General features: G+C 40.3%; 1 protein-coding gene and 1 pseudogene across 1 annotated transcript in view; one reads left to right on the forward strand and one right to left on the reverse strand.

Moving 5' to 3' along the window:
* Positions 1–23,635, reverse strand: part of C6H11orf80 (chromosome 6 C11orf80 homolog) — a 104,831-nt gene that overhangs the window by 19,431 nt on the left and 61,765 nt on the right. The window contains exons 9-11 of the mRNA XM_037839301.1: positions 22,117–22,264; positions 10,017–10,163; positions 5,229–5,350 (exon numbers count right to left, since the gene is read on the reverse strand). Of these exons, the coding sequence (XP_037695229.1) occupies positions 5,229–5,350; positions 10,017–10,163; positions 22,117–22,264 (417 nt within the window). The remainder of the gene's footprint in view (positions 1–5,228; positions 5,351–10,016; positions 10,164–22,116; positions 22,265–23,635) is intronic.
* Positions 11,051–18,655, forward strand: LOC119538256 (annotated as a pseudogene).

Below are 23,635 nucleotides of genomic sequence, written 5' to 3' on the forward strand. Positions count from 1 at the left end.
ATGGAAGATCTGCTCTCATACCCTTGGAATGTCCAGAGGACACACCTTTTACCAGAACTATGAGGAATAAATTTGTAAGACTAGCTCCATCATCCCTGAAGACCTCTGTAGTTACCCTTCTCTGCAGGTCAGATATTACTGTGGGAACTGCTGTCACTGAACTGGAATCCTTAAACACAATAGGGATGATTGGGTCAAGCCACATGGCAGCAGTTAACCACCAAAGACAAGGTGGGTGTGGCTACCATAATGAAAAACAGGCTCAAGGCAGCAGTCAAAATAATCTGAGTCACAGAGACTTATGGCATTGGCTAGTAGATCACAGAGTACCAAGTAGTAAAATAGATGGGCAATCTACTAAATTCTTGTTTGAACTGTATAAGCAGAAGAATTCTAGGTCAAGTGAACAAAAGTATAACTTGAATTAAAAAACAGAGAGTCATGGCCCATTAATCAAGTCCCAGACTTGAGACAGTTTACAGATACAGAGCCCCTCGAATGAGGGGAAGGCTGGGTACCCTTGGGGAAGGACCCTGTTACACTGCCAAAAATTTAACTGTTAACCTTCCTCCCAGCCTTCCCCAGGGGGACCTACAGCCTTTTACCAGGGTAAATGGGCATTGGGGAAAATGAAATGATCAGACGTTTTGTGGATTATTAGACACTGGTTCAGAAGTGACATCAATTCCAGGAGACCCAAAATGTCACTCTGGTCCACCAGTCAGAGTTGGGGCTTATGGAGGTCAGGTGATCGATGGAGTTTTAGCTCAGGTCCATCTCACAGTGGGTCCAGTGGGTCCCCGGATCCATTCTGTGGTTCTTTCCCCAGTGCCATAAGGCATAATTGGAATAGACATACTCAGCAATTGGGAGAATCCTCACATTGGTTCCCCGACTTGTGGAGTGAGGGCTATTTTGGTGAGAAAGGCCAAGTGGAAGCCGCTAGAACTGCCCCTGCCTAGCAAAATAGTAAACCAGAAGCAATAAAGGATTCCTGGAGGGATTGCAGAGATTAATGCTACTCTTAAGGACTTGAAGAATGCAGGGGTGGTGATGCCCACCACACCCCCACTCAACTCTCCTATTTGGCCTGTGCAGAAAAACAGAGGGTCTTGGAGGACGACAGTGGATTATTGAAAGCTTAACCAGGTGGTGACTCCAATTGCAGTTGCTGTTCCCGATGTGGTATCATTGCTTGAGCAAATCAACACTCCCCTGGTACCTTGTGTGCAGCTATTGATCTGGCAAATGCTTTTTTTCTCAATTGCTGTCAGTAAGAACCACCAGAAACAGTTTGCATTCAGCTGGCAAGGCCAGCAGTATACATTCACTGTGCTACCTCAGGGGTATATCAATCTCCAGTCCTGTCATAGCATTGTCTGCAAGGATCTTGATCATTTCTCCCTCCCACAAGACATTACACTGGTCCATTATATTGATGATATCATGTTGATTGGACCTAGTGATCAAGAAGTAGCAACTATTCTAGATTTGTTGGTAAGGTATTTGCGTGGCAGAGGATGGGAGATAAATCCAACAAAAATACAGGGGCCTTCTACCTCAGTAAAATTTCTAGGTGTCCAATGGTGTGGGGTATGTTGAGATATCCCTTCTAAGGTGAAGAATAAGCTGTTGGATCTGGCCCATCCTATGACCAAAAATGAGGCACAATGCTTAGTTGGCCTCTTTGGATTTTGGAGACAACATATTCCTCATTTGGGTGTGTTACTCTGGCCCATTTACCAAGTGACCAGAAAAGCTTCTAGTTTTGAGTAGGGACTGGAACAAGATGAGGCTCTGTGACAGGTCCAGGCTGCTGTGCAAGCTGCTCTGCCATTTGGACCATATGATCCAGCTGATCCAATGGTGCTGGAAGTGTCAGGTGCAAATAGAGATGCTGTTTGGAGCCTCTGGCAGGCTCCTATAGGAGAATCACAATGTAGGCCCTTAGGATTTGGGAGTAAAACCTTACTATCCTCTGCAGATAACTACTCTCCATTTGAGAAGCAGCTTTTGGCCTGCTATTGGGCCTTAGTAGAGACAGAACACTTAACCATGGGCCACCAAGTTATCATGAGCCCTGAGTTACCTATCATGAGCTGGGTGTTACCTGACCTGCCAAGCCATAAAGTTGGACATGCACAGCAGCACTCCATCATAAAATGGAAATCGTATATACAAGATAGAGCTCAAGCGGGTCCTGAAGGCACAAGTAAGTTACATGAGGAAGTGGCCCAAATGTCCATGGCCCCCACTCCTGCCACATTACCTTCTCTTTCCCAGCCCACAGCTATGGCATCTTGGGGAGTTCCTTACAATCAGTTGACCAAGGAAGAGAAAACTTGGGCTTGGTTTACATATGGTTCTGCACGGTATGCAGGCACCACCCGAAAGTGCATGGCTGCAGCACTGTAGCCCCTTTCTGGGATGTCCCTGAAGGACAATGGTGAGGGGAAATCCCCCCAGTAGGCAGAACTTTGAGCAGTGCACCTGGTTGTTCACTTGTTTGGAAGGAGAACTGGCCAGAGGTGAGTTTGTATACTGATTCCTGGGCTGTTGCTAATGGTTTGGTTGGTTGGCCAGGGACTTGGAAGGAACATGATTGGAAAATTGGTGACAAAGAAGTCTGGGGAAGAGATATGTAGATAGACCTTTCTGAGTGGGCAAACAACATGAAGATATTTTGTCCCAGGTGAATGCTCACCAGAGGGTGACTTCAGCAGCAGAAGATTTTAATAATCAAGTGGATAAGATGAACTGTTTGGTGGATACCAATCAGCCTTTTTCCCCAGCCACTCCTGTCATTGCCCAATGGGCTCATGAACAAAGTGGTCAAGGTGGTAGGGATGGAGGCTATGCATGGGCTTAGCAACATGGACTTCCACTCACCAAGGCTGACCTGGCCACAGCCACTACTGAGTGCCCAATCTGCCAGCAGCAGAGACCCACACTCAGTCCCTGATATGGCACCATTCCCCGAGGTGATCAGCCTGCTACCTGGTGGCAGGTTGATTACATTGGACCACTTCCATCACGGAAGGGGCAGCGATTTGTTCTCCAGATATGGGTTTGCTCTCCCTGCATGAAATGCTTCTGCCAAAACTACCATTCATGGGCTTACAGAATGCCTTGTCTACCATCATGGTATTCCACACAACATTGCTTCTGACCAAGGAACCCACTTCACAGCAAATGAAGTGAGGGAATTGGTACTTGCTCATGGAATCCTATGGTCTTATCATGTTCCACATTACCCAGAGGCAGCTGGGTTGATAGAATGATGGAATGGCCTGTTGAAGACTCAATTACAGCACCAACTAGGTGGCAATACCTTGCAGGGTTGGGGCAGTGTTCTCCAGGAGGCTGTGTATGCTCTGAATCAGCATCCACTCTATGGTGCTGTTTCTCCCATAGCCAGGATTCATGGGTCCAGTAATCAAGGGGTGGAAACAGGAGTGGCACCACTCACTATCACTCCTAGTGATCCACTAGGAAAATTTTTGCTTCCTGTCCCAGTTTAAGCTCTGCTGGTTTACAAGTCTTACTTCCAAAAGGAGGAGTGCTTTCACCAGGAAACACAACAAAATTCCATTGAACTGGAAGTTAAGACTGCCACCTGGCCACTTTGGGCTTCTTATGCCTCTGAATCAACAGGCAAGGAAGGGGATTACCATATTGGCTGGGGTGATTGATCTTGACTATCAAGGGGAAATAGCACTACAACTACAAAGTGGAGGTAAAGAAGAGTTTTCCTGGAATACAGGAGATTCCCTAGGGCATCTCTTAGTACTACATTAAAGTCAATGGAAAACTGCCAACAACCCAATCCACAGAGGACTACCAATGGCCAAGAAACTTCAAGAATGAAGGTTTGGGTCACCCCACAAAGCAAAGAACCACAGCCAGCTGAAGTGCTTGCTGAGGGTAAAGGGAACATGGAATGGGTAGTGGAAGAAGGTAGTGATAAATATTAACTACGGCCACATGACCAAGTTACAGAAATGAGGACTATGATGACATGAATATTTTCTCCTTATTTTGTTATGAGTATGTTTGTATTTGTCTGTAAAGCAAATATCTTTGCCTTCTTCTCTATCTTATCCCCTTATCATATGACATAAGCTGTATTGTTCATTTTGCAGTATTTAAGTTAAAGGAAATCAATTTTAAGAGTTAATGTCACCGAAGGACTTCCACCCTATTCTGGTGAGATTTAGTGCATTTCCGGTTGTATGCAGGACAGTGGACTATTGTTAGGTGAAATATATGTCTGTTATTGTTCTCTACTTGGAGATAAAGTATGGTTTAAGGTGATGTGTATAACTGCCAAGTTGACAAGTGGACTGTGATGATTAGGTTCACATGTCACCTTGGCCAGGTGATGGTACCCAGGTGTCTGGTCAAGCAAGCACTGGCCTAACCGTTACTGCAAAGATATTTATGGCTGGTTAATAAACCAGAAGGCTGATTTATTAAATCATCAATTGGCTGCAGCTGTGACTGATTACATATCTTCCACAATGAGAGAATGCAATTAGCTGGATTTAATCCAATCAGTTGAAGACTTTTAAGCGAGACAGATAGACCTTCACTTCTTCTTCGGCTAATGAGCGAAGCGTTTCCTGAGTTCATTGAAGTTGCCAGTTCGCTGCCTGAGGAGTTCATCAAACATCTTCATTGGAGTTGCCAGTTTGCTGCCTGCCCTATGGAATTTGGACTCATGCATACCCACAGTTGAGTGAGACACTTTTATAAACTCTTATATTTACACATATCTCTTGTTGATTCTGTTTCCCTAGAGAATGCTAACTAATCAATGGAGGAATTCAGAAAGTCAGGTAAGAAGAAAGTGATATAAGAATTAGGAAAATGGAGGAATGATGTAAGATTTAGTGAAGCGGTAGTTCTGGAAGTGTGCATGGGAAGCGGAGATACATAGATAAGAAAGATAAGGAACATTACCAGTCACTTTTCTCTATTATTTCTATCCCCATTTACTCAAACCCACCTGCTGGAAGGTAAGACTAAGCAAGATGGTTCCAGTGACCCATCTAAGTTAAAGCTTGAGCCCATAGGCTAGATGCAGTGTATACGAGCATCTCCGGTGTCGGAAGAGGAGAGGAAGAGCCATTAAGGAAGGAGGGGCTCTCGGGCCCTGCCTGCCATATGGCCACGCTATCTTTTCCTTGGAGAGAGTAGAAGAAAAGAAGCTGCAGATCTCTCACTACCTTGGTAGCCTGGTGATGCTGTTCCAAAGCCTGGTCCACGACGATCTGGACAGAATCTTGTACCACCCTGTGGCTCTCCATTAGAATGGTATTGAGATGAGTTGTCAGCAGAGTGTGGACTCCTAAGGGGAGGGAGAATGTTGGAAACCCTGAGCTAGGAGGACCACTTTAAGATTGCTGTTTATGTGCTCTGAGTCAGGGTTTGGCATTGCAAAAGAGGCCACATCTACCTGTCCACAAATTTTTTTTTTTAGACAAAAACTCCAGCAACTTACAAATCCACCCAATTCCCACTTACAAATGAAAGAAAGCTCAAGAAAATTAAAGTGAAGAATGACATTATTTTTAAAGAAACAAATGAGGGATCCTGTTCAGTTCATACCAAAAACAGAAACGTATATCACATACTATAAACAAAGATACTGGTGACTCCCAAAGGAGTGGAGAAAGAGGACAAGGGACAGGCCCTTGGACAGTATGTCTAAGCCTTCTTCACCTCTACTTGGCATCACTGCTGTGGAAAGCCAGTTGCCAGCAATGTGCCAGTCCCTTCAGATGTGCTTTGGTGAAGAAAATGTTGAGACCACTGTCATATATAAAATTAAAGATTTGCAAAGAGCACTCTGAGTACTGCTGGTGGAAGATCCTTTTCAAAGTGGGATTATCTCTGATAAAATAACCACAGACACCACTACTCAGCATTGTTCAGAAAAGCTAACATGAGAGAGTGGTGGGCAAAATATGTCATAAAATAATAGACCACCATTTAATAATCTCAATGCAGGAGACAAACTCATTTCTGAATTAACCTTTCTTTTTTCAGTGTTTTTTTCCTACTCTGTACTAGGGAGTCTGTTTAAAGATGCGATAGTGAGGCGGCCTAAGGTTGACTGGCTTTTCTCAGAACTGGTTAAAAATGCAAGCCAGAAGGAACGTTTTCTACCATAAGGTACCATATTTCTCTGCTAAGGATGCTGTAAAGGAGTCTGGAACATGTGAAGATGCAGTGGTTTGGAGCTGTATGTACCCCAGAAGAACATGTTCTTAACCTTAATCTATTCCAGTGTATGTGGACCTTTTGATGTAGTTACTTCAGTTACAATTGGCCCAAGTCAATCAGAATGGGTCTTAATTCTATTACTGGAGTCCTTTATAAGTGGAATGAAATTCAGACAGAAAGAAAACAACAGGAAGCATGAAGCTGAAATTGAATGGAACCTGGAAAAGAACAAAGGGTCCAGGAGAGGCCATTATGTGCATTGCCATGTGACAGAGGAGCCAAGGACCAAGGATCACTGGCAGCCAGCCCCAGAATGCCATGGTCTTTGGAAAGAAAGCATCACCTTGATGATGCCCTGATTTGGACTTTTTCCTGTCCTCAAAACTGTGAGCTAATAAATTCCCATATTAAGCCCCAACTACCCACCCAAAAAAGGGGTCTGGAACTGGAATTAATAGGGTCAACTCTACCACCAACCTAGTGGTGATCAAGTCACTTCGCTTTTCTCCACTTCAGTATGTAAAGTGGTTTTATACCACCTGTTTTCACATGCAAGTCGTGTGGATAAACTGGAATAATGTATATGAGGTATTCTGAAATATGCAATGTGATCTTCCAAGGAAAGTATTGTTACTGCTATAATAGTGTCATCTAGATTACTATCTTCTATAATTCAATCCTAAGATTAGCCTCAAGAAATCAGTAGACCCCTTTGGGAAGCAGAGATTTAGTTAAAAAGCCATAAGTCCATTCCTAAAACTGCTGATACCAAAGATGTTTTTGACTTTGCGGTAAAATAACGAGTTAATGATAGAAAGTTGCCATGACAAGATGGGCAGAAGGCCAATTCATGATTTTTTAAGATACATGGAAACAGTCTGTAGTTCTGCACAATCTGTTTCCTAAAAGAAGGCTCTCTGGAGAAAGCTTTCAAAGATATGGTAAAAAAGAGGAGGAGAAGGTAAAATTGCTATATCCATATCTATTTATATCTACATCTACATCCACATCTCTACTCACCCTCACTGTTCCTCTTCTTCAGAGGCTAGTTCTAATCGACCAGATATGTAGGAGATTTAAAAAGCTACTTAGTACGTTTAGTAATGCAGGGACAAATTTCTTTTTAATCCAGTACTGAGTAGAACAACTGAGACACTGCAGTCTTTCAGCATCAAGCTAAAGAAAGTGTATAAATTATCACAGTACTACAAGAATGATAGGTAGCACTGGTGTCTGAGAAACCTGAGTTCTTAAGGTATGGTGAATAGAACTCAGAACAGGGTATCAGGCTTTGGGTTACCATAGGGGAAACTGAACAAATACTCCCTCAAGCAGACCTGAAAAACACAAAAGAAAACAAAACAAATCTCCTGGCCAGAATATAGCAGATTTTAAGTCTTAAAGGGTCCTTAGACTCGGAAGGGCCTTTGATATCATCTGGTCTAATATTTAGACATGTTAAAGACATGAAAAGGGAAGCTCAGATGATTTATGTGAATTGCTCCTCCCAAATCATTCAGGAATTTTGTAGCAGAGCTAAAATTAAACCCATGTCTCCTGTTTTTAGCTTGATATCCTTTCCACAATACCAAGCAGACCCTGCCTATGTGGGCCTGGGCCAGGGTACACCCTTGCCGAAGGCTCATTAGTTTGGGGCTTCTATTTTCTCATTCCCCTTGTCTTAATCATGGAATAGGAGGGCAAAAGAGAACACCAGCTCCTCTAATAGTTGCAAGTCATGCTCAGGAAAGCAGTGCTCCTCTCTTCAAGAGTATATACACGTTGGGAAAAGGTAGGAGAGGCGCAGAGGGGAGCAGAGTTGGGCTCTTCCAATGCTGGCGTTGTAAGGTCTCTCATTTCTCTTACAACTCACTGGGAGCAAGGCTACACCAAACAAATCTAGAATGCTTAGAGAGAAGTATACCAAGATAAAGCATTGGCCCACAGAGAAAGGAGAAACAAACATATCAAGAGCACCAAAAGGGAGGTTATGAACCTTTCCCCAAACTTTTATTAACTCTGCTTTTCCTCTTTACTCTCCAGAAAGTTTAGGAGGACACTGAGAAACACTCTAATTTATGTCCCTGGGTTTACTGGATTAAAATGCATAAACCAACTCCAGCTTACACTCGGTGTCCTTTCAAACTTTACTATAGTTAGGAATCACCTGCGTCAAATGAGCCTGGCCCTGGCATCGAGGGATTGAGAATGTGTTTTTGACCAAAAGGGGGAAAAGAAAGGTAACAAAATAAGGTTTCAGTGGCTAAGAGATTTCAAATAGAGTGAAGAGGCTGTCCTGGAGGATATTCTTATGCAAGCTCCAGCTAGATATTTCAAATGGCCACTAGCATGCCAAGCCCTAATCAACAGTAGTTCTGAAAATACTAAAGAACACCTAGGTCCCTATTTGAGACTCTATAAATGTTTCACTCACTAAGTTCTTTTTCAGAAATGTAAATCCTCCCGAGTATTTCTATGCCAGATAAGTCCCAAAACTCAGAGGCAACAGCCTCTTCAAGAACATCAACCAGATGTATCCCCCTTCCCATAATGTTGACACTCCTTTGCAATATGAACGAGTTAGGTTAGTCACTGCCCGGATATCCCTAAAGATTGAGACAGTGATCAAACAAGAGATATGGATAGCAATAGACAAGATAGGATTTGACAAAGGTTTACGAATACTGAATCTTTATATACTTTTTTTTTTGTAACCCATAACATGCTTTGAAATTTGCTCTATAGCTACTTGTTAAATTGTACTTTGAAAGTATATATGTTATATATATACTTTTCTGTATATATGTTATACTTCACAATAAGTAAATAACTGAAATTATGAATCTGTAACCCATAATGTTCTTTGAAATTTGCTAACTTCTTGTTAAATCATACTTTGAAATTTATCATTTTTCTGTATATATGTTATATTTCACAATAAAAAATGTAAAAAAAAATCACCTGAGAATCTTGTTTAAAATACAGATTCTTGAGCAGATTCTTAATCATGGGCCCAGGAAGCTGCCAATTTTCAAAGACTCCAGGTGATTCTGATTCATCGGCTTCATGGACCACAAGATGAAACCACTGCTTTAGCTCTAATAGAGGGAATCTTTCTGATAACAGGTTATTATCAGATGGATAAATGCCAAAGACATTCCCTTGAAAACCTGAGCCAGTATAATTTCTCCCATTCTGGAGATCTGTGTGGCAATCACATAAAACCATTTACACCAATACACTCCCACAATCCCTCATGTGGTTCTTGAGATAGTGTGCCAAAGCCAGGCATGGCTGATTATAATTCTTGGTTGCATCTGGAAAGGCAGTGCGGTCAAGGACAGATCTCAAGACTGGTTGCAAATTAGAATCACCTGGGGAGCTTTAAAAACAAACCTGAACCCTATCTCAATCCAATGAAATTAAATTCTTTGGGATGGGGTCTGGGCCTTTTTTCAGAAATTCTCCAGGTAATACACTGTGTGTTTAAGGCTGAGAACCACTTATCTAAGGTCATATATTCTGTAGAGAGCATTACAGGAATTATCTGCTGATTCTTGGCCAACCAAATCTAGGAATGTCATTTAAGTGATGCATCAAGATACAGATCTTTTCCACAGAGCATATAATTTCTGTTTTATTTATTTAAGCAAGGATTTTCATTGAAATTCTTTATTCTATAGAAATAGATACAGCCATAATTAAGATATATGCATCATACAAAGTTTCTTTAATCCCCTTAGCATTTAAGGACATACAAGCAGGCAACCCCATTTTCTTATACCTACCCCAGAGTTCCATTTGCTGAACTGGAAATCCACTGTGGAAATCCACAAAGAGAAAAAGCAGCAGAGTTTGTCCCTGAGGGTCCATTTTTTGAGACTGATCCTCCTCACTGTATTCTACCTGATAATTCACATCTGGAAGCACCAAATCTAAAGAACAAGATATACAGTATTTTAAGGTAAGAAAAGTCTCAAAATGCTAAGTAACTAAACAATCTATATCCCAAGCAAAGATGGATTAAAAAATCACTTTCCCTCCTGAACCAGTTTATCTAGTCAATGACAGAAGCAGATGACCCAAAGGAAGAACATCAAAATAACAGCTTGGTTTATAAAACACAAATCAAAAGCACTCCTTTTGCATTTACTGTGCAAGTACTATATATTAATTTCACTTATTCTTCATGCAACTTTCTAAGGTAGGTATCACTAGTAAGAAGAGGCAGAGGTCAGGTTCAAACCTGAGTAATGATGATAACAAAGAATTTGTATTCAATGTTTTCTACATACTGGGTTCCATATTAAATTATTTGCATGTTCTGCCCCAGTCAAGATGGCAGAGTGAAAAGCCACAGCGTTTATCCCCCCACAGAAACTCTGAATAATCAGTAAGAACTGGCAGAAATATCTTTCTCAAAGCTCCAGAAAACATTTAAAGAACTGCAGTCACAGATGTTCATAGCAGCATTATTCACAACTGCCAAGAGATGGAAACAATCCAGATGTCCTTTAACAGAAGAGTGGATAAACAAAATGTGGTATATACACACAATGGAATTCTATGCAGTAGTAAGAAGGAACAAGGTCGTGAAACACATGACAACATGGATGATCCCTGAAGACATAATGCTGAGTGAAATAAGCCAGATACAAAAGGAGAGATATGGTATGTTACCACTAATGTGAACTCAGTGAAAAATGTAAAATAAGTGTCTTATAATGTAGAATTTAGGGGACCTAGAGATAGTCAGAAGCTAGTGAAGGGGGAATGATAATGTAATATGCACACATATGATAATAAGGGTGATCTTAACGGTATGGGAATGGTCAGGTGTGACTATGGTTTGTTAATGGGATTATAAGTATTGGTGACACATTGAAAGTAAACATGTTTGTAAATGGTTGCTTAAAGGCATGTAACCCACAGAGTAGAACCACAAACCTAAATAAGTGCAAGCATGATATACTTATAAGGTATGACACTGTTGCAGAGGGTTAACAACAGAGTAGTATGGAAAAACTACCCATTACATTTTTTTTTTTTTTTTTTTTGCCCAGGTTGGGAGGCCTGGAAGAGTCTGTGAGCGTGCCTTCTCCTCCTCTACTTCCCCTCTCAAGCTCCCACCCTCCCCTTCTCCCCTAGCAGAGCTCCTGGCTAAGGGCAGAAGAGCCTGAGGTGTGGAAAGCTGCCCCACCTGGGTGGGAAGGACCATACCTTCTCTCTTGATTTGGGCCTTTAATGTTCTAAAACGCTGTCTGCCCCTCCTCCCACTGCATTCAGCTTTTCTCTCTGCTCTGTACACATCTCCCTATTTGTCTCCAGCAAATCGTTGTGCAACCAGTGATAGTAGAGATGATCCTGAGCCAGAGTTTGAGGGAAAGACTCACAGCCCCTCACCTGAGAAAGGTAACAGTCCACTGAACAAGGGGTGGAGGTAGGAACGAAGGCTCAAAGAACAAACAATTCCATCACGGAAAGGGCTGGAATGGAGTCTAGAAATCGCCTAGCTGAATCCCTCACTTTGTTTGATGAAACCAATCTGGAGTATGGAAGTGACTTCCCTACAGTCCATAGCCAGGCAGTGCTGGGACAAGGACTGGGTCTCCTGATTTCCAGGCTGGTGCTCAGTAAGCCACACTTTGCTCACTTATTCTATAGTGGTAGTGAGTGGGGTGGTTGTGAGTTGTAATCATGAGTTGAAGAATAGCTAGCCTGGCCCCACAGGCTTCCTGGAAGAGGCAGTCTAGGATTGTGCTTTTTTTTTTACTCAATTTTAGTGAGATATATTCCCATACCATGCAGTCATACAAAGCATACAATCAGTTGTTCACAGTACCATTATATAGCTGTGCATTCATCACCAAAATTAATTTTTGAACATTTTCATTACCACACACACAAAAATAATAATAAAAATTAAAGTGAAAAAGAAAAAGTAAAAAAAGAACACTGGGTGCCCTTTTTTTTTTTTTTTTGCCTCTGTTTTTCTACTCATCCATCTATATACTGGACAAAGGAGAGTGTGATCCATATGGATTTCCCAATCACATTGTCACCCCCCATTACATATTAATGACTATATTTAATATCTTGCCAACTCTACACTAATACTAGGGATGAAAAATTAGCAGCTGATAAGAGCTCTGGGATGTATTATGTTATGATAATTGTTTAAAGTTGAGAGAGATGATGATTGTACAACTAAGTGAAGATAATGTAAGAAACTGAACTTTTATCTTGGGATAGAATATATATTAAGTGAAGTTAGGAACCCACTACTTAATAAATCAAGCCCTCAACTTGAGGCTTACTCTTGTGAAATTTAGAGTTGTAAATAGGAGGCTGAGCCCTCCAATAATTATGCCTAAGAAGCACCTCCAGGGGACCTCTTTTGTTGCTCAGATATGGCCTTTCTCTCTATAAGCCCAACTTGGCAAATAAATTCATTAATCCCCATCCCCCACCCCCAAGAGGGCATGACTCCCAGGGGAATGGATCTCCCTGGCGATATGGGACATGATTCCCAGGAATGAGCCTGGCCCTGGCAGCGAGGAACTGAAAATGCCTATTTGACCAAAAGGGGGGAAAAAGAAAGGTAACAGTCTGAGATCACAGTGGCTGAGAGATCCCAAATAGAGTCAAGAGGCTATCCTGGAGGTTTCTTATGCAAGCTTGAGCTAGACATCCCAAATAGCCACAGTATGCCTTGCCCTTACTAAAATTAGTCCCCCAAATAACTAGGTCCCTACCTGAGATTCTATAAAAGATGCACTCACTAAGTTTTATCTTTCAGAAACTTAAATCCACCAGAGTGTTCCTGTACCAGACAAGTCCTAAAACCCACAGGCAACAGCCTTTTTAAGATCAACCATCAGATGTAGTCCCCTTCCCCATACTACTGACACCCCCTTCAATATGAACAAGTTAGGGTGGTCACTGCCTAGACACCTCTGAAGATGGAGAAAGAGATCAAATGAGAGGAAGGGGTAGAAACAAACAAGATAAGATTTAACAAAGGCCTATGAATATTGAAACTTTATATAATGTAGTGCCCCCTTGAGGAGCCTGTGGAGAATGCAGGGGTATTGGCCTACCCCACCTCGATGGTTGCTAACATGACCACAGATATAGGGGACTGGTGGTTTGATGGGTTGAGCCCTCTACCATAGGTTTTACCCTTGGGAAGACAGTTGCTGTAAAGGAGAGGCTAGGCCTCCCTATAATTGTGTCTAAGAGCCTCCTCCCGAATGCCTCTTTGTTGCTCAGATGTGGCCCTCTCTCTCTAGCTAAGCCAACTTGAAAGGTGAAATCACTGCCCTTCCCCTACGTGGGATCAGACACCCAGGGGAGTGAATCTCCCTGGCAACGTGGAATATGACTCCCAGGGAGGAATGCAGACCTGGCATCGTGGGACAGAGAACATCTTCTTGACCAAAAGGGGGATGTGAAAGGAAATGAAATAAGCTTCAGTGGCAGAGAGATTCCAAAAGGAGCTGAGAGGTCACTCTGGTGGGCACTCTTACGCACAATTTAGACAACCCTTTTTAGGTTCTAAAGAATTGGGGTAGCTGGTGGTGGATACCTGAAACTATCAAACTACAACCCAGAACCCATGAATCTCGAAGACAATTGTATAAAAATGGAGCTTATGAGGGGTGACAATGGGATTGGGAAAGCCATAAGGACCACACTCCACTTTGTCTAGTTTATGGATGGATGAGTAGAAAAATAGGGGAAGGAAACAAACAAACAAACAGACAAAGGTACCCAGTGTTCTTTTTTACGTCAATTGCTCTTTTTCACTTTAATTATTATTCTTGTTATTTTTGTGCGTGTGCTAATGAAGGTGTCAGGGATTGATTTAGGTGATGAATGTACAACTATGTAATGGTACTGTGAACAATCGAATGTACGATTTGTTTTGTATGACTGCGTGGTATGTGAATATATCTCAATAAAATGAAGATTAAAAAAGAAACTTTATATAATTATATTTATTTTTTTGGATGCTGGGGTGTTGGAATGGCTGGAAGGAGGTAAATGACATAGTAGAAATGTAGCCTATAGCAAGCATCCTTTGGGATTTGCTCTATAGCTGCTCACTGAATTGTGCCTTGAAGGTCTTCACCTTTCTGTATATACCTTGTATTGCACAAGGAAAGAACTGAAACTGTGGAAACTGTAGCCCATAACAATTTTTGAAATTACCTGTATGGCTGCTTGTTGAACTACACATCGAGAGATGACACCTTTCTGTATGTATACTGTATTTTACAATAATGGAAATGGTTGAAGTTGTGGAACTGTGACCCATGACATTCTTTGAGATTTGCTCTCTAACTGCTTGTGAAATCATATCTTGCAAGTTGCACTGTTGTGTATATATGTTAACATCCACAATAAAAATAAATAAAATTAAAAAAAAAAAACCTGCAATAACAGCGTGAGTGCCAAATCAAGCAAAAGGACAAAAAGTGGTAAGATCTCATGGCACCTTGGCTGACCCCTCAGGAATCTGCTCTCCCAGGGAAGATTCCTGGTCCCAGTTCCAGAGGGAACAGAATAACCCTTATGCACATACTAGAAGCATGTATGTCTGGCCCAATCTGTCTGGTGGTGGCCTGAAGGACTCGCTGTCCTAGAACTTGCCCTGCATATAAAAGGCAGCTCAGTGAGATCTCCTACAATATTCTGTGGGAAAGCAGTCAAGTTGTGTTGCCTGGGGCAAGGGATTATTAACTGCAGGGACATACAATGCAGTGCCCAGGACCATGATGAAACTGTGTCTTAGGGAAGACAGGACCTCTCTATCCATGTGAACCAGAGAATTCCCAGGGCCACATGCACATGCCCAAGACAAGACACATGTGCAGAAAAGACCAAGGAGAATCCTATGCTTTGGCCTGGAACTATTCTCTAAATTCTCTGTACGGATAAGAAGGAGAGCACTCACACAGAAAAATCTGCCAAGAATGGGAAAGGTGTTTTCTTTTTTCCTTCCTCCGCCCACCTCCCACCTTTTTTTAAGCTCCTGGCATTCAAGGAAAGCTCTGTCATAACACTAGCTGGATATAAGCTAAAGAACAGATGCCTCTAAATTCCAGAATCTAAATGCCAGAAATAACACATTAAAATATCAAAATGTCCAGGTTTCAACAAAAGATTACAAACATACAAAGAAACAAGAAGTGACGGCCCAGGCAAAGGAGAAGATTAAAGCACTAGAAACCATCAATGAGGAGCATCAGACCTTGGACATTGCAGACAAAGACTTTTAAAATATTGTCCCAAATATGCTCAAAGAATTAAAGGAAACATGGACAGAGAACTAAAGGAAATCATAAAAATGACAGATGAACACAAAGAGTATCAATAGAGAGACAGAAATTATGAAAAGGAACCAAATAAAGCTGAAGACCACAGAAATAGAAGTTCAGAATTCCTTTGAGGAGTTCAACAGCATATTGGAGCTGGCAGAAGAAAGCATTAATGAACTTGAAGATAAGGCAACTGAAATCATCCAGTCTGAAAAGCAGAAAGAAGAAAGAATGAAGAAAAGTGAACAGAGCCTGAGTGGTCTGTTGGACACCATCAAGAGTACCAATATATGCACTGTGGGAGTCCCAGAAGGAGAAGAAGAGAGAAAAGAGTAGAGAGAACATTCTAAGAAATAATGTCTGAAAGAAAACTTCCCAAATTTAATGACAGGCATGAATATAAACATCCAAGACACTCACCAAACACCAAACAGGATAAATCCAAGTAGAATCACACAGTGGCATATTATAAGCAAACTATCAATGCCAAAGATAAAGAGAGAATTCTGAAAGCCGCAGGAGAGAAGCAATGTGTCACATACAAGGGAGCCTCAATACGATTGCTGAGTTCTCATCAGAAACCATGGAGGCAAGAAGGCCGTGGGAAGACATATTTAAAGGGCTGAAAGGAAAAAAAAAAATTGTCAGCTAAGAATTCTCTATCCAGCAAAACTTGCTTTCAAAAATGAAGGTGGGGGAGGGGGAGGAAGAGGAGAAAGGCGAAGGGGTGGGAGCTGTTGCCGAAGCTGCCACTGCAAAAGTTCTCCCCTCTCTCCCCTTCCCCTCCTTTCAAGGCCCCTAGAAAGGTCTGACCTGCTGCCACCTGCAGTCGGTGACCTCGCGATTCAGGCGCCCGCCCGTGGACAGAGGGAGGAAACAAGAGCCTGGAAATTCAACTAAGTGATCTGACAGGATGGGCATTTTCCTGACATACTTTATAAAGGAATTTGATGGCATAAATGATTGAGGTGATATTCTGGGGTTTTGGAGCCTATGAAAGGTGGCAACTCAATCATGATTTCTTTTTCAATTCTACAGCATTTCCTTCTTTAAGTCTTCATTTTTACCTTAGTCTCAGATAAGTGTAAAGCAGGAAATTACTTTTACTGATGTATGTGAGCAACTGATGAGAGACAAAAAGCAAATCAGAGAGCCGGTAGACTTACAGAAAAAGAAGCAGAAACAACGTTCTCCTGCAAAAATCCTTACAGTAAATGAGGATGGGTCACTTGGTTTGAAAATCCCTAAATCTCATGTTTGTGAGCACTGCAATGCTGCCTTTAGAACAAACTATCACTTACAGAGACATGTCTTTATTCACACAGGCGAAAAACCATTTCAGTGTAGTCAATGTGACATGCGTTTCATACAGAAGTACCTGCTACAGAGACATGAGAAGATTCATAATGGTGAAAAACCATTTTGCTGTGATAAATGTGGCATGCGATTTATTAAAAAATATCATATGGAAAGACATAAGAGAACTCACAGTGGAGAAAAACCTTACTAGTGTGAATACTGTTACAGTATTTTTCCAGAACAGATAGTGTATTGAAACATAAACATATGTGCCATGAAAATAATGGCAAGAAACTAAACAGATGTGCCATCAAAGGTGGCCTTCTGATCTGAGGAAGATTCTGGCTTTTCTACATCACCAAAAAATAACTCACTGCCAAAAAGAAAATAGAAAGCTGAGAAAAAATCAGCTGGGATGGACAAAGAGAGTGCTATGGACAAATCTGACCTGAAAAAAGACAAAAATGATTACTTGCTTCTTTATTCTTCAAGTACTAAAGTAAAAGATGAGTATATGGTAGCAGAATATGCTGTTGAAATGCCACATTTTCCGGTTGGGGGGTTGCATTTAGAAGATGCGTCAGGAGAAATATACCCACCTAAGTTGGTTCTCAAAAACTTAATAGTAAGAGAAGTCTGAAACAGCCACTGGAGCAAAATCAAACAATTTCACCTTTATCCACATATGAAGAGAGCAAAGTTTCAAAATATGCTTTTGAACTTGTGGATAAACAAGCTTTACTGGATCAGAAGGCAATGCTGACATGATCAGGTTGATAACTTGCAAGGGGCCCAGTAAACCTGTGCAGAGTGTACTAATTATGATGATGCCATGCAATTTTTGAAAAAGAAGCGTATCTTCAAGCAGCAAGTAACAACAGTAGGGTTGCGCTGAATGTGGGTACCATAGCTTCTCAGCCTTCTGTAACACCAGGCAGCTGTGGCTAGTGTCATTGATGAAAGTACCACAGCATCCATATTAGATTCACAGGCTCTGAATGTGGAGATTAAGAGTAATCATGACAAAAATGTTATTCCAGATGAAGTACTGTAGACTCTGTTGGATCATTATTCCCATAAAGCTAATGGACAGCATGAGCTATCATTCAGTGTTGCTGACACTGAGGTGACGTCTAGCATATCATTAAATTCTTCAGAAGTACCTGAGGTCACCAAGTCAGAGAATGTTGGATCAAGCTCCCAAGCATCCTCATCAGATAAAGCCAACATTGCAGGAATACTCAAAGTTTCTACAGCAGGCTTTGGACAGAACTAGCAAAAATGATGCCTATTTGAATAGCCCGAGCCTTAACTTTGTGACTGATAACCAGATCCTTCCAAATCAGCCAGCATTCTCTTCCATAGACAAGCACATCTATGCAGCCATGCCCATCAATAGCTTTCGATCAGGAATGAATTCTCCACTAAGAACAACTCCGATAAGTCCCACTTTGGACTACTAGTTGGTGATTCACAACACTCATTTCCCTTTTCAGGTGATGAGACAAACCACGCTTCTGCCACATCAACACAGGACTTTTTGGATCAAGTGACTTCTAAGAAGAAAGCTGAGGCTCAGCCTGTCCACCAAGTTACCAAATGAGCTCCTTTAACAGCCTTTCTGCTCCATATCATGGATCGAGAGCTGGAATAGCTACTCATTTAGCACTGCCAATGGACAGGTGAACCTTCGGGGACCAGGGACAAGTGCTGAATTTCCAGAATTTCCTTTGGTGAATGTAAATGATAATAGAGCTGGGATGAAAGCTTCACCTGATGCCACAACTGGCCAGACTTTTGGCTAAAAAATGTGTAAATAATACTGGCACTTTAGAACAGATTAATCAAGAGTGGGGTTACTCTGTGTAAGATGGAGTGCTGTACAGATTTAAGAGCAATGAGTTATAACAAGTTAAGCTGATGTGAATAGCAAGATAATCCAATTATTGCATTTTGTTTGGTTAGTCAGCATTCTTTGAACTGCCTTACATGTTGTCATCTTTATAGAGCAATGCATTATTTGTTTTAGATCAGAAACTTGCTATTCTACCTACACCAAGTTAAAAAGAAAAAAAAAACTTTTGCACAAAGTGATACCATCGTACATTCTTAGGAGATTAGTAATTGTGTGAAATTTACTCATACTGTTTCTAAGTTTTTCGCATAGTCATTGCACTTCAGCAGGGAATCTGAGTATATTTTACAGACAGAGTGAACTTAAAAGTTTAAAGTCAAGAGATTATGCTTAAATAAATTAGTGTATCCTATGGGGGAAAAAAATCAAGAAACCACCTTTTAAAAAGAATATATGCCATATACCCTTGATTTTCATTTTGCATTATATTGTTTTTTTTTTAAGGAAAAAAGTAATAAAAATCTGATAGTCTAAGACTCCACTATTAAAAGCCTAACTACTTTAAAAATATGCATACTTTCAAAACTTTTACCAAATTACACAACTGTTGAAACATTTACTTCTCTATGGAAGTATGCATATCAGAGTCAGTTTCTTTGTACAGTTGTATCTAGATATTTTTTATGAGTTTTCATGTGCAGGTATCAAGGTTTTGAAGTTTTAGTAAAAAAAATACTCTGTAGGTTACATTCCCAAGAATATAATGCTTACACAAAATGTATATACCACGTTTTAAAGCTTAATTGTATTTTACTTTACATATATATTTCATTTAACATAGAGCACTTAGAATCTATTTGGTATTTTTGATTTCTCAACGTAAAAAAAATTAGAATTTTAGGTTTGATATGGTTGTCTAATCATCTCATAATTGACAATTTTAATTTGGGCAATAAAAGGAAATGGGGTATCTTTGGAAGTATAAAACCTGGTTTAATCCTTCTCTTTCTAGAGTCTTGATAGATTGGGTAATTAAACAGTATCCAAAGAAACTAAAGAAATGGCATTTTAATTGCTTATTTTATCTTGAGTTACTTTCTAATGAACACTGCTCATTACAATTTACAAACGAAAAGTGTTTACTAATTCTAGTAACTACAAATTTTTTTTTTCAGCTAGATGAGTGATCGGAAACTTTTTGTTGCATTTCAAATCTTAAATAAACTACAGACTTTATCCTTAAAAAAAAAAATGAAGGAGGGATTAAGACATTCCCAGATAAACACTCAGATAAAATATTCCCAGATAACCACCACTTGACTAGCCCTATAAGCAATGCTAAAGTCAGTTCTGCAGGTTGAACAGCAAGGACACTACACAATTGACTGACTGAAGTCACATGAAGAAATAAAATCTTATGCTAAAGATAATGACATGGATAAATATAAATACCAGTACTATTATATCTTTGGTTTGTAACTCTACTTTTTATTTCCTAAGGATTTAAAAAGCAAATGAACAAAATGTAATGATAAATCAGTGGTTTTGGATTTACAATGTATAAATATGTAATTTGTCATTTGTAAGCTCTATATCAATGTTAAATTTCTTGAACTTGATAACTGCACTTCAGGTGATTAATTAAGTGAATATCCTTGTTCATAGGAAACATACAATGGAAGTATTATGTGTTCAAGGAGTTTGATGTGTGCAACATGCTCTCAAATGATCACAAGGGTGTGTGGGGGGGAGAGTGAGAGAGAGAGGGAGAGAGGGAGAGAGGGAGAGAGAAAGAGAGAGAGAGAGGAGAAAGAGAGAAATCTGGGGCGTAGTATGCTGCAGTTCACTGTATGTGATTTGTATTATTTTTGCAACTGTCCTCTAAGTTTGAAACTATTTCAAATTCAAAGTTAAAAACTTCTTTGCACGTACTATCTTAACATTTAGACTTCACAACTCTATGTGGTAGGACCTATCCCCATGCCCATTTTACAGGTAAGGAAGAGGCACAGAGAGGTTAAGTACCTTGTCCAATATGAGAGAGTACGTGGTGGAACTTAGTTTCAGTCCTAGGTAGTCTCCAAAATCTGTGCTTTCGAACATGATACTAAACAATATTTGAATTCCCAAGTAATCCAATGCTCTGAGTAACTTTCTAGCACATATATCTTTAGAATCCAATCAGGACAGTCCTAAGTTTCAGATCCACATAGCAAAGTACCTCCAAGTAGATCCTGGTTCTATTCTTTAGAGTAATGAGGGAGGGAGAGGAGGGGACATTTTCTACATGATTGATTTTCAAAGTTAACTGAGCAAGTTTAGGAATAACAAATCATCAAAAAATAAAGGAAAACAACAAAAACCAAAAATATAGATGAAAAAGAGATATGGAAATTCCTAGAGATTTGCCTAGGTCACCCCTCTATTACAAAATCCTGATGGCGTACACCCCCCCTTTCCTCACAAAACCATTTGCCTTCAGAGACCTTGTCCAAGGATCCCTTCTCTCATACCCACCCTCTGAAATAATAACTACCTACACAAGAGAAAAGAGCTTCGCCTTGAGGATTACTTCCTAGACAAAGATTCTACCAAAGTGATCCTGCCCTTTCCCAGGAGGCGTCAATCTTTTCATACCAGTCACAACCCTAGAATTCCTCTTCCTTGTTAGTCACCTTCCGCAGGATTAAAACAACCAGATTATCTACTAAATTTCAATGGATTCTGGCTAACAACAGTTAATGCTTAAAAGTATAAACCTTCTAGACATTGGTTCCTGGTTGCACATTCCTATTTCCTAGTTTTATTTGACAGTCCAATTATTAACCACCCAACTTTAAGCACGATTCACCCAGAGCTAATGTGGTTAGGCCTTACATGAATATTACAGGAGCTTCCTAGGTTTATTATTATTATGGCTAATAACCCTGTCTTATATTTATGTAGTGTTTTAATGTTTTAAATTTAATTTGGAATAACTCATTTCATTAGGAAACATGATGTCATTTATCTTCCACAATAATTCAAACGCATCATAACTCCCTTACTTACCTTTCTAAAACTCCCAAGTTGAGAGATTAAGGTAAAATGGAAACCTTCCAGACAAATTCCTGGAAGATGAAGGCCCACTGACTATTTCAAGAGGACCAGGAATATAGGAGGCGACAGTGGAAGTGAAAGGAGGACCTGCATCAACATATTAATGCCAAAACAGTCAGTCTGTGAATGGGGCCTTGACGCCTGATTGCTTCACTCCAAGTGGACCCTTAAACTTGGCCAAACTTCCCACTCCTCAATCTAGGCCATCAGGTCACTGGCTCCTGTTTTTATATACATTTGCTATTCTTATTTCCTCCCATTTCTCTGTCATTCCCCAAGTTTCCTCATTTCTGTGCAGAGAGTGAGATATACCTTTATCCAAATTGAGATCCATATTAGGCACCACATGTAAGTTGTGTTTTCTCCAGTCAATGAAATAAGAAGTATCTTTGAAGACAGTAGCTGGCTGCTCCTGTCTTGGCAATATCAGAGGTAGACCTGAAGGTCCATATAGAAATATGTATAGTTGTTAAAGAAAACCATCAAATTTTAGTTCCTAATGACTATGTAATTCACTTATATAAAACAAACATAACACTGACCTGGTTCACACTCCTAGAAATAAACAAATGTGCTAGGCAATTACGTATTAAGCCTTTTTCACAGCAAAGCTAGGTGTGAGGCACTAAAGATGGATCCACTAGAATCCCCGGAAATGTATTCTGGGTTTAATGAGTGTGAGCTACAGGTAAAGCTTATTTATTCATTCTATTCATTTGATAATAGATTTAGGTGGTACCAAGGGCCAAACATTGTGCTAAGTTCTGGGGATATGAAGATTAATATCTAGATTTAATAATTTACCTTTAGGATTATCCTATTGATAGTATGGGAGACAGACACGGAAACCAGTAAACTAATATAACGTGATGCATGCTAGAATAGAAGTATACAAAGGAATATTTTCCAGAAGTATTTGAGTATATTCAGGTTGAGAAGGAAACTCCCCCTCATCTTCTCTAACCTATTCTCTAACCAAGACGAAGGAAGGCAGACCCTGAAATGGATTCCTTCTTTTGACTTTCCATTCCCACTCTCACCTCCCTTTCACCAGAGTTTCTCTATTTGGCCCTACTGACATCTGGGGCTGGAGGATTCTTTGTAATGGGGGCTGTCCTGTGCATTACAGGATGTTTAGCTACATCTGGGGTCTCTAACCACCAGATGCAAGTAACAACCCTGCCCCCAAGTCATGGTCACCAACATCTTTAGACATTGCCAAATATCCCCTGGGTCAAAACTGCCCCTGGTTGAGAACCACCGCCTGAACTTTTCTTCCCCTGAACCAAAACTAACGAAACAGACCAGAATATGTACGTTCCTTCATTTTTCTTTGTTTTCCTCCTCTTTCTTATAGGGGAAACTGTGAAGATTAAAATTCTTACCAAGTAGTCATCAAGTCATTATGGAAATGATGTATTAAAACAAAAGAAGGTAGTGCCCATAGATGAAGTCTCCATAAGAAATCTCAGAAAGGCATTAAGACATGAGCTAAGGTTGACAAGTTCACTGTTTAGGGCCAAGGAGTCTTTGAGTCATTTCAGTTTTAGAATAAGAATGGAATGTCTCTAAAATGTGTAGCTGTCTTTTATTTTATTTTTTTTTTGTATGGCTGTTTGTTTTTTTTTTAATTAAATAAATTCAGTTTTATTGAAATACATTCACACACCATACAATCATCCATGGTATACAATCCACTGTCCACAGTATGATAACATAATTATGCATTCATCACCACAATCTATCTCTGCACATTTTCCTTACATCAGAAAGAACCAGAACAAGAATAAAAAATAAAAGTGAAAAAAGAACACCCAAGTCATCCCCCCAT

Source organism: Choloepus didactylus, chromosome 6 (assembly GCF_015220235.1).
Source record: "Choloepus didactylus isolate mChoDid1 chromosome 6, mChoDid1.pri, whole genome shotgun sequence".
Taxonomy (NCBI): domain Eukaryota; kingdom Metazoa; phylum Chordata; class Mammalia; order Pilosa; family Megalonychidae; genus Choloepus; species Choloepus didactylus.